The following is a 12,230-nucleotide window of genomic DNA, read 5'->3' on the forward strand; positions in this document are numbered from 1 at the left end:
TATGCCTTTCACAGATGGGAAATATCCATTTGCATATCAGTCTTTGTCCTGCCCAGGGGCAGTCCAGCACCGAAATGCAATGGCAATTCCAACCTGAACGAGAGTACCACCAGCAACCCCATACACGTGTTTCACCCTTGTTGGGGATCATCAGTGAGGTGAAGCTGATGCCTCTCTAAGCACAGTGAGAGGGAGACCACGTCTGGTTGCCCCCAGGAGACCTAGGGTTACCAATCCCAGGTTCCTTGAAATTTAGTTTGCAAAGGTAGCGGGCGCCCCTCTCTCGACAGAACAAGGCCTGATAACCTGTTCAGTGGTTATTAAGGAACCTAGGTCTCCTGGGGGCAACCAGACGTGGTCTCCCTCTCACTGTGCTTAGAGAGGCATCAGCTTCACCTCACTGATGATCCCCAACAAGGGTGAAACACGTGTATGGGGTTGCTGGTGGTACTCTCGTTCAGAGGGGAATTGCCATTGCATTTCGGTGCTGGACTGCCCTTGGGCGGGACAAAGACTGATATGCAAATGGATATTTCCCATCTGTGAAAGGCACAGTGAGTAAAAGCAGTGGCTGCAAACTCTCAAGTGGTTAATAACCACTGAACAGGTTATCAGGCCTTGTTCTTTCGAGAGAGGGGCGCCCGCTACCTTTGTAAACTATTTTCAAGGAACCTGGGATTGGTAACCCTAGGTCTCCTGGGGGCAACCAGACGTGGTCTCCCTCTCACTGTGCTTAGAGAGGCATCAGCTTCACCTCACTGATGATCCCCAACAAGGGTGAAACACGTGTATGGGGTTGCTGGTGGTACTCTCGTTCAGAGGGGAATTGCCATTGCATTTCGGTGCTGGACTGCCCTTGGGCGGGACAAAGACTGATATGCAAATGGATATTTCCCATCTGTGAAAGGCACAGTGAGTAAAAGCAGTGGCTGCGAACTCTCAAGTGGTTAATAACCACTGAACAGGTTATCAGGCCTTGTTCTTTCGAGAGAGGGGCGCCCGCTACCTTTGTAAACTCCTTCTTGAATACTCCTGGAGTTTCCCGTGATCCTGGACATCGAAGCTGAACGTAATCTGGAAGCCGAGGACGGCCGAGCGGGCTTATTTAAGTCCAGAACCATACGAAAGAAGACTCCACCTAAAGAGGACATCAGGCAACATAGACAGGTGAGAAGGGGGGAAACCTGTGACAAATACAAAAGAAACTGTCGTACTTGTTTTGTTGTGCCAGGCCCTCTACCATAAGAAACTTTCGGTAAAGAGCCTTTGACGCAGAAGGCCTAGACACCTCTGGGTTGAACTGCATCCTTGTGCCAGAGAAGCCAGAGTGTTTGCGAAGCTCGTGTGTGCCACCTTGTCCCATGCTGAAAACATGGGCAAGGAAAGCCAACTTCTCAACTATTCCGACGTATCATTTCTTGAACACACTTCTTTTTGCATAAATGAAATCCAACACCCTTTGTATTTAGAAGTAAGGATTGGCAATAAGTTTAGTAGTATAGGCCCTTTTATTTTGATAAAGACACCACTAGGACTGCGTTATTATTTGATGGTCGTAACTTGCTCCCATCCTTAGATTTAGGGTTAGATAGGTGTTTAACCAACCCATTGAAAGTTCAATTAACACCCTTGAATTGTGTGTCTTCACTGTTTGATACCATGCCTTCCTTACAACCTCCTCAGGGGTATTCTTCCCTTTCTCACTTTCCCCCAGTAGCTGCCTGTCTCCAGAGCCCTGGTTCTCTCTAGGCTGGACTACTCCAACAGTCTCTTTCTAAATCTGCCTGCGTCTACTCTTCGCCCTTTGCAACTAATCCAGAATAGGACTGCAAGACTTGTCCTTGGCCTCAAGCCCAGCGATCATATCTCTCCAGCCCCGATATCTCTCCACTGGCTCCCAGTGGCTGCAAGGATCAAGCTCAAGACCCTCTGCATTGTCCACAGGGCTTTCTGGGGCCAGGGACCACACTACATCAAACTCTCTCTTCCTAAGCACTTTCCTACTTTAGCCCTCCACTCATCCACCTCCAGCTCTGAGGGTCAGACGTTTCTCCAGGCAGATCTCTCTCCTTGGCTGGGGCCTGCCTCTGGAACAGCCTTGCTGCCTCTCTCAAACTTGAGCAGGACCATCTAAGGTTCCGGAAGCAACTCAAGACCCTCCTTTTTCGCTTCTGCTTTCCCTCTCTCTCTCTCCTTTGCTGATGTACTTGTCTGCTGCGCTAACTGGTTACCTGGCCACCAGGCCTCTTTGACGGCAGCAGCCCCATGCTCCGCCTTAGGGCCTACCGTGCACTTCGGGACTGTATCTGAAACCCTACAGTCCCTTGCAGCCTTGCACTTACTTCGAGCCGGCCCCCCCATCTGCACTTGATCTCTGCTCACTGCACTCCCTGCCTTCCCCCTGCACTTGAACGATCTGAATGACAAGGCCTAGTACAAACTTTGTTCCTGTCCTCCCTTTGTCTCCCCTTTCTGGTCTTGTCGCGCCTACACTTGTGTATAGGTGTGTTATAAAAGACATAGCATGTCATACTTCTGTAGTATCCTTTCAAATAACCAGACACTGGAGCGGTCCACCGTTACAGCTTGGAACACAAAGGCATACATTGATTCTAAAAGATGCGAAAATACACAGCCACTTTATTAGGTAACAAACAGGCACTCTTCTGCATATGTATAATACTTCTATAAGACAATGCCTCTGCTTGGCTAAGCACCACAAACCGAAACTTTTCTTTCCAGTTACCTTGCTCTATTGTAGATCACTGGCTCATGCTCCTCCTGCACAGTGTTGCACATGCCCAGCACATGCAACATTTTTTGCATATACTCCAAGAAATCCTGTCCTGAAGCTCTCTCCACCACTGCACTTAAAAGGGTCCAGGCATGCGTTGAATAGAAAAACTGACTACCTGGAGGAGGTTGAATGGGGAGAAGGAAGAGAAATGGCAAAGAGTAAATGTTGAAAACATAACGATAATAGCATGCTACTGAAACGTAATATTTCCTCAACATCATTAGTTAGATAGTATGCTTACACAAAATACATATTTTCTCAACTTTATTGGAACATTTCATGTTATTGTATAAGGCTGAGTATGTCCTCCAAGTATCGCACTGGGTTAATAGTTTATGTAACTAACTAGCATGCAAAGTGTATTATATGCCGATATATATATGCTCACTCTCAACTCTATTTTCTGCCTTTATCAATGTGGGGGACAGTCGGCAGTCCGGTGTGCGTTTGCTGAAGCAACGTCTGCCATTGCGGGCTGTTGCATGACCAGAGTATTAAAAACGGATGTCTAAAAGCAGCTATTAAATTAAATGCAATTGTTTAAGGTTGCAAAGTAGCTCCTTTTAAAATGTGACTGTTTATTAGTTTTGGCTATAGGGTGGCGCTATAAGCCGAAAATATTACATTGGAGTACAGCTAGGAGGGAGAAGGCATGTGAGACAGCTTGTAGGTTTAGTTTGGTTATTTACCCACCCATTGGCTGCCCATAGCCATACTAATTCCTATGGCCATTTCTGCCCATTACCCGCCCCAACCTGGCCAAAACCCATCCACTGGGATCTCTTTGAGCTATCTTTATCAAACAGTTGACATCCTGTTTTGGTCAGCCAGTATTGTTTCTATGCAGTCTGCTGAGAGTTAATGGCTCAATTGCAGCTGTAAAATACGAAGTGTGCCTGCAGCCCCTTGATGTATATCTATTCTGTGCACTAAAGACATGATAAATGCAAATACTGATAAGGCCAACAGTTTTGATTTCACTTGACTATTGTATAAGGCAGATTCCCCATCTTCAAAGTATGCTGATCAAGACATATTTTCTGCTGCTCTTATGCTCTACTGCTTCACAGCTTCTCTCCCACTCCACATATTGTTCACATTTTGTGTTGCACCACTCCTATATATTGCTTCACAACTATTTTTGACATGCACGTGCTGTGCCACACTGCCTCTCCACATATTATGATGAACCACAGCTGACTTAATACCCTCTGCACGTCGACAGCCTTCATAACATTGTTAGGAATAGCATCATGAAATACACGTTTTGGTTTGTGAATGCTAATGAGTAGCTTAAAACCGAAGGTGCACATTGCACACCATCATTACATTTTATTGAGTGAATACATTCTTTACATCTAACCATTTATTAAGTGGCCATCCATGTGTTTCTCTATAAATAGGCTGGATCCAATGAAATGTGTCTCATTCACACCTGACATTCGTTACCTGAATATCTTTGGTAATTATTGGTCCAAACATTTTGCAGAGGATGGGTGAGAAAAGCCACAGTATTGATTTTCGAAAGAGAATTATTAATTAGTAACAAGTGTTGTTACTGCGCTCACTGGGATATTTGCACAGTGCCACCTATTCGGAGTAGAATACTTCCACGTCCTTGCTTATATTTCTAGTTTAGTGCATTTTCTGCACGTTGTACGCACCATTCCTAGTTGGTCTAAACCTGCGCACACATTTTTCTGTGACTGATTTTTGAATGGTCTCATGCCATTGCCTTGCAGTCCCCAGAACTTTTCGTGTAATATTTACAGCAACTCTATTTTCAGTTTGCCCTGTTTTAAAGACTGGAGTGAGGGGCTGGATGGGGAAATGGATGGAGGTAAACCACAATATGCCACAGTAACCATTAGTTTGCAGACAAGGCAAATCAAAATGCATTGTTGAAATAGGTTTGAACTCACTGTACTCCTATGTCCCGTCCCCTTTCCAACATACTGCATGGGTGTCCTTGCACAGTGATGGTACCAGAACAATTTGACGTGCAAAAAATGCGCTAATCCCCTTTAAATCTAGAGCATTCGTAGACGCAGCTGTGGCTGTAACCACACCCAGCTGACTCCACCCACCAGCACCTCACCTCAGTACTCTTTTCGGGACAGAAAGGAATGGGCCTGTCACGCGCCTCAGCTTGAGTTTTTACTGCGCAGCAGCCTTTTTTTCCTTGTGTTTTATCCTATTCTCCAGCTCTGGTGCCTCGCTCTCCGGGGTATGTCATTTGCAAGTGGGTTTGCACGGTGCTCCTCCTGCGTTGGATCCTTCCCGACGTTGGATGCCCATTAGCTCGGTTGCGAGTGTTTGGGCCCAACCACAGATGAGATTCTTGCGTGAATGTGATGCGCTTACTTCGAGGCCACTGAAAAACCGGTTGTCTAGGTGGAGAGAGATTGTCTTGCGGTTGCATCCGGAGCTCCTCATGGTCTTCACACGTCACAAGTCGAAGAACACCAAACAGGTTAGTCCTACATTTTCAACTGCAACACATCGAGATGACTTCTTCCCGGGGAGTTCCTCTGCTGAGAGGGATCCATGTGATCCTCATACTGGCTCGCAACCTGAGGTCAATAAGGCTACCGATGCATGCACCGGGGAGTCTGCGGATCCTTCAGGGATGATTGATGAATTTTCTGGGTCACAGCACCTCAGCAGGCTCAGCCTGAAGCAAGGGGTTTTGGCAAGAAAATGTTAGCTTAGTGCGACTAGTCAATCTGGCATTCCTTTTCAAAAGGACGTGTTGGAAGTGGCTAAAAAGTTGTGCAAAATGACACTTTTCTCAGGCTTTCAATGAGCGTTTAGACCCCAGATTCAGACAGTTGGAAGGGAGACTATTATGTTGTCTGCACACCCACAACCTCATTCGTCAGTTGTTGCTGCAGCATCTTTATATTCAAAACTGACTGCAACCTCTTTGATGGCAACTTCGGCAGCTGCTTGCTTATTCAAAGAGGACAATCTTCTTGAATCATTTGGTAAAAAGGTTTATCTCAATACGGGCCTACATCGAAGGTAGGCAAATGTGGATGCATTACTCGCAGCGGCCAACCAAAATGTAGAGAAAATGGCGACTTCCTCCCAGATTTGCCTGCAGAGCGCCAAGCGGCGTTCAAAGCAGACTTGGCAGAGGCCAAAATAATTGCACAAGACATGTTGGGAGCTTAATCCTTTGCTTGCAGTGTCAATGTGTGACAACACATTGACACTGCAAGCAAAGGATTATGTGAGAGGGCAGACATGAGACGCTCAGCTTGGATGCATGCCACTAGGTTTACGTCCGATGTCCAGGACAGAATTTTAGATATGTCTTTTGTGGGCACAGAGCTCTTTCATTCCTCCACCGGTGAAGAATTTACAAAGAAAAAAAAACAGTATTCAAACATCAAATTCGTTGGCTATTCTATCAAAACCTGCAACTAGAGGTTTCTCGCAAGGTCAGGTCAGACCAAACCAAAGGCCCCACTCATTTAGAGATTTCAGGGGATTCTAGGAAAGGAGGGCCAGGCAACCAGAGCCTTATCCTTGCACTCATGCAAGGAAACAACAATGCACAGGGAAAAAGGGGTTCTTCTCGCTCACCCTCCTTCTCATAAGCCCCAGAATATAAGAAGCAATGAGGAAAGCATCCGGAAACACGATTCCCTGGTTGGGGGAAGATTGGCTCTGCATGTGCCTCAGTGGCGCTATCTTTTTCAAGACCTGTGCCTACTATCAGTGACTTCAATGGGTTTTCAGCTTCCGCTTCCACCAAACCCTCATTCTTGCCCTCATTCAGATTGGTTCTCCAGCCCTCCTCAAGGGAATAATGAAGTCGATTCAAGACCAGGCCGTGAAACCAGTTCCCCCATCCTTTGAGGGGTCATGGCTTCTAGTCAAGGATCTTTGCGGTCCACATGAACAAACAGGGGGGCTTGCGAGAAGTACTCGACTTATCATATCTCAATGTTTCCCTTCCCTTGAAGAAGTTCAAGATAGTGATGCCAGCTCACTCTGCCAAGGTTTTCTGTAAGTGAGAATGGATGTGGTCCCTGGATCTGTAGGACGCATACTTGCATGTCCACATACGGCAGCCACACAGAAAAATGTTACAATTCAGCGTGATGGGCCCTCACTTTCAGTACAAGGTCCTTCCGTTTGGCCCAAGGTGCCTCGAGTTTTCACAAAGATCATGAAAATGCGGTGGAATCCCTTCTCAAACATGAAGGACGTCCTATTTCCCTACTTTGATGACTGGCTAGTCAGATCCAGTTAGCTGGATGGAGTGACGACTACAAGCACGAGGCTTTAAAAAGTTCTGTTCGATCTACAATTTTCCATAAATCTGAAGTCTGAGCTTTTGCATGCTCAGGATCTTGTCTTCTTAGGGGTAAGATGGGACATCTATGCCGAGAGTATGTTTCCTACTCTGGAGAGATTCAGAGACATTGTGGCAGCAGTAAAACACTTTCTCTCCAGGCCTTCCACTGCAGCATGGTGGTACGAGTATTTGCTGGCTCTCCTGGCATCCTGCGTGCTCATGGTTCCCCTGGCCGGACACAAAAGGAGAGCAATCCAGATCAATTTATCAAGCTCATGGGACTAGGAATCAGGAAACCAATCAGACAGGATCTCTATCCCGAGTTTCCTGCATCAGGATCTACTGTGGAGGACGCAAGTAATGATAGAAGCTCCATTTCAACCAGCCTCACATCCAGTGAGGATTACAACATATTTTTCCATGGACGGAAGGGGTGCCACACTGGAGTCACATTCAGTTCACAGGAAGTGGTCCAAAGTGGAGAAACAGCATGATAAACTATCTAGAGTCGTTAGCCGTTGCTTAGCTCTGCGATTCTTCCAACCAATGAAACAGAACGAGATAGTGTTGGTCAGGACAGCTACACTGTTATGTATTCGAACAACAAGCACAGAGTGACGTCCCTGGCTCTATGCAAACTAGCAGTACTGACCTGGAGCTGGGTGGTGGCTCAAGGTGTTACCCTCAGGGCAGTACACTTACCAAAGGAAGACAACTCGGAAGTGGATACATTGAGCAGGCTTGCAACCATTTCTATTGAGTGGGAACTCAGCCAAGAAGCACTGAGTAGGCTATTCCACAAGTGGGGTCATCTGGACATGGATCGGTTTGCCACAGAGAACCCCAAATGTTCTCTCTTTGCCTCCTGGGCAGGCCAGGGCAGCAGATCATTGGGGGATGCATTTCAGATACCATGGGACCATCTGTAGGGCTACGCCTTCCCTTCAATCTCTCTTTTTAAAAGTGTGGTCCGTAGGATCAGGAATTCAGAGAACTGCAGGATTACTCTTATAGCGCCCAATTGGCCATCAAGAGTGTGGTTCTCCGACCTTCTCCATCTGTCCCAGACCGGTCCCATTCAGTTACAGACAGGGCAACATCACATATTAACACAGAAGAGGGTGTCAATGATTTATCCGGCTCCAGACAACCTAGTCCTCTCACCTTGGTTCCTAAGGAGCCAACATTAGGACATCTTGGCTATCGCAGCAAAAAAGGCTTGCAAGAAGTCTACCAGAAATCAGTACAAAGGCAAATGGTCTCGAATCTGCTTTTCATGCTCCCTGGATGATGTACTATCTGCATATCTTGCACATACAGGAGTGCAGGCGAATACGCGCCGTACTTGCTATCAAAGTCTATCTAAACTCAGACAAATTACTCTTATCCTCAGCTAATCCAGTGGTTAAGAAACATCTTCAAGGTTTAGAGAGAATGTAGCCTTCGTTAACCAGAATGCTTCTGGTTTGGGACCTTAATGCGGTTCTAGCGGCTCTGGCTCATAAGCTCTTTGAGCCAATGTCCTCCTCTGATATTAGGTTGGTCACCTGCAAGCTGGTCCTGCTAGTGGCGGTAACTTCGGTTTGACGCATTAATGAAATTAATCCCTCTCAGCCAAGGAACCCTACGCAGTATTGCACAAAAACAAGTTGGTTCTATGAACTCACCCACCATTTCTACCTAAGATGGTCTCTTCCTTCCATCTAAATCAGGAAATTGTGCCATCTACATTCTTTCTAGAGCCCACTTCAGAGGCAAATATGGTCTTACATTGTCTAGATGTACGTAGGATGCTAGAATTCTACCTAGACGTGACCAAAGAGTTTAGGAAGTCAGACACTCTTTTTGTCACTTTATGAGGTTCCTTTCCTGGCTCCCAGGCATTCATAGTCTCTATCACTGGACTGTAACTGCAATTACAGAAGCCTATAATACTTCAGCACAAGACCCCACTAACAGGAATGCACACCCATGTGGTAAGGGCTAAAGCCACGGCTCTGGCATGCACCAGAGGCAAGTGCTGTGCTATGGGATTAGCAAAGCAGCAAACTAGGCATCTCCATGGTTCCATGTCATTTCACTGCAGGATGTTTTTACGCTGGGTTTTTTACCATTCTTTGTTTAATGAAAAAATACATTGAATTTTTTAGAAATGGGGGGTTACCCCCCAAAACCCGGATTCCTTTTAATTTTTTATGTATTCCCAAACACCCACACCCCGTATATGTAATTTTCTAACTCCCCTAAAAAATTTGATGGGATTTTTCGTTAAAAATGTGTGGTAAAAAACAGCGAAAAAACATCCCACGATGAAAGGACGTCGCACCATCCCCATCTGCCTACTGTAAACATTATTGCCTAGATACCAGTTCCAGGTCAGATATAGCATTTGGTCAGGCAGTGCTGAAAAATCTGTTTGCTCCGAGGAATTTAGATGTTAGCCCCCTCCCAGTTTAAATGGTGTGTTGTAATCACCCATGCAGTGTGGAGGAAAAGGGACGGGACGTAGGAGTAATGAAAAGTTACTCACAGTAGTGTCTGAAGTACTCCTAGTCTCCTTTACACCATACACCCCCACCCACCATCCCACATACAAAAGAATTGCCTATATGGACTGTCTCATGTCCGATGCTACAAAGGGCACTGAGGTGAGACGCTGGTGGACGGGGTCATCTGGGCATGGTTACACTCACACCAAACCGCACTACACATTTAAAGGGGAAAAGCGCATTTTTGCAGGGCAAAATGATTCCGGTAGCATATCTGTACAGGGACACCCATGAAGCATGGAGGAAAGGAGACTATGGACTAGGAGTACTTCAGTCACTATTTGTGAGTAACATTTTCTATTGCAGTCTGAGCTCAAATGTTTAACTCTTTTAAAGTGGCTGGAAGGCGATAGCCATCAGGGGGCGCAAGGACGACCAGCTCCTCCGTGTGAGCTCCCGTAAAGTGGATTGAGCCCCTCTCACAGGACCCCCACCTGCAGGAAACTACAAGGAGCATACGGAGCAAGGTCCCTGAACACTTGGCGAGAAAATCCGATGCAAATCGGACCAATTTCTGCAGAGATATGGAGGAGTGAAACTTTACCAGATAACTGCGCCGCAGGCCTGTAACGGTAGGCCCCACGCTGTGTCACAGCCTGACTGTTCCAGGGATCGCATTGCCAGACCTTGCCTATCCAGGACGAGCAAGTAGGTGGCGGCGCCCCCGCCACGGCCACCAATTATCACTGGGGAACACAGGGACTTGCTCCCCCCCGGCCCTCAACATGGATATTGGGAGCCTGTTCCAGGCTACTGAGCAGAGACAGACAGCCGTGGCGGCAGCTGCCCAACATATCTCAAATTGACGGACACTCTCGTAGGCGGCCTCTACATTCACCCTCACCAACGAAGAAGATACGGTGAGCCCTGAAAGACCTCTTCGATAGGAGGTCCCAACGGAGCCCGCAGCTCCCCCCGCCTCAAGGAAATCAAGGTAAGTGGTTGAGTAGTAACTCCCGCAGACGGGGGAAAAGAATACCCACCTGCTTCTGCTCCTCGCTTGAGCCTCCCCCTGACCCATGTTTTGAGCCCTACTACGTGCCGCTACACCTCCAGAGCACGGCCTACTCCATACGTCTCGCGCAGCGCAGCAGCCTTCCTTGAAGCTGCATGCCGGCAGCTTGCAAGCGTCCATGGCCCATGTGGCACCCTGACCGACATGAGATAGCAACTTTGGGGGCTTCCAGGAGACTGTTGTCTGGCCCGGCTGTCGGTGTGCGGCTCTCATAAGGTATGGAACAGCAGAGGATCGGCTAACTCCTTTGCCGAGCGAAGCGAATCGGAGGTGGCGTGACAGCGGTGCAGGCAAGGCCTGCGTGGTGCCTGAGTACACCCGTCCCAGCTGCTGAGGGGTGGAAGGGCGAAAGCAGCAACTGTGCCTCCAAAACGTGGTCTGCGGGGCACATGGAGACACTGACTCGCCTCAAGGAGGACCGTGTCAGCGGACAGTGAGACTGCCTCCGGGAACCCTGAGACTAGAACCCAATGTCGGAGGTTGCACACGATGGGCTGACGACCCGTTAACACTGGAACAGTGTGAGCAGGGGACAAGATGACAACACTGCGGCGCGCTGGGTCGAGCTGCTATTAAGAACAACGTAAACTTAGTAAAGCAGCCACTGCACACCTGCTGAACACATAAAACGAACACCACGCCTCATAGAGCTACAGAAGGCAGCCCCCTCGCACGGACAGTCACAATGCAAAGCCTGCCAAAACTATCCGCTCCAACTTTCTGGGACGGACCGGGAGCTGAGGAACACCTCGCAACACCAGGCAGCTGCAGGGGTGTGAGCGGGGCCCCCACGGGACGGTGTGCAGGCCCCGACACCCCTCGCATACCATCACCCGAACCCCTACAGATCACTGGCCCAAGGACAACGGATCGAGGGGGCCGGCCAACGCGCTCCCCCAACAGCCTTCAGCCGGAGGCCGGTTGCCACCAGGAAGCCACCCCCAGGACCAGGGGCACAAAACATTCGGCAAGAGCCCAGCCAAGTCCAGCGGCGCCACTTGCAGCACCCGAGACAAGAAGCGGAGGAGAGCCGCACCGGAGGCTCATACACCAAGTAAGAGGGGCTGGGGGGGTGCCCAGGAGTACGGCAGCCAGCCAATCCATATAAACGCCGAAGGCCCAACAGGTACCTGTAGCACAAACGGCTCCTGTCGGCCTGGCTGACACGCCCGCCCTCCCGGCTAACTCAACCAAAGCGCTCTGGAGAGCAAAGCAGTACACCCTGTAGTAGGAGGGGTGCTGTCTGTGGAGAGCCTCCTGTGCGTGCCTTAAGTGTACCCCAACCAGCGGCATAAGGGGTGAAGCCCTCCCCCCCAGAGAGAGGGGGCAAACCCAGCGGGGTGGGGCACAGACCCCCACCATACATAGGGGACAAGGACGACGGTGCACAGCCTCCGCAACCACACAGCATAAGGGGCACCAACGCAGAACTTACACCAAGTAAGAGGGGCTGGGGGGGAGGGTGCCCAGGAGTGCCGTGGTCAGCCCATCCACACAAACGCTGAAGGCGCAACGGGTACCTGTAGCACAAACGACTCCTGGTGGCCTAGCTCCACCCCA

The 12,230-nt window shown here is 48.7% G+C and overlaps 1 protein-coding gene across 4 annotated transcripts in view; it reads right to left on the reverse strand.

Annotated features, from left to right (window-relative positions):
* Nucleotides 1-12,230, reverse strand: part of LACTB (lactamase beta) — a 1,309,212-nt gene that overhangs the window by 108,659 nt on the left and 1,188,323 nt on the right. For all 4 annotated transcript variants that reach the window (XM_069624465.1, XM_069624466.1, XM_069624467.1 and 1 more), the window contains one exon: nucleotides 2,747-2,912. In XM_069624465.1, coding sequence (XP_069480566.1) covers nucleotides 2,747-2,912 — 166 coding nt within the window. The remainder of the gene's footprint in view (nucleotides 1-2,746; nucleotides 2,913-12,230) is intronic.

The sequence above is a fragment of the Ambystoma mexicanum genome, chromosome 11 (assembly GCF_040938575.1).
Source record: "Ambystoma mexicanum isolate Mex_15411 chromosome 11, UKY_AmexF1_1, whole genome shotgun sequence".
NCBI classification, from domain to species: domain Eukaryota; kingdom Metazoa; phylum Chordata; class Amphibia; order Caudata; family Ambystomatidae; genus Ambystoma; species Ambystoma mexicanum.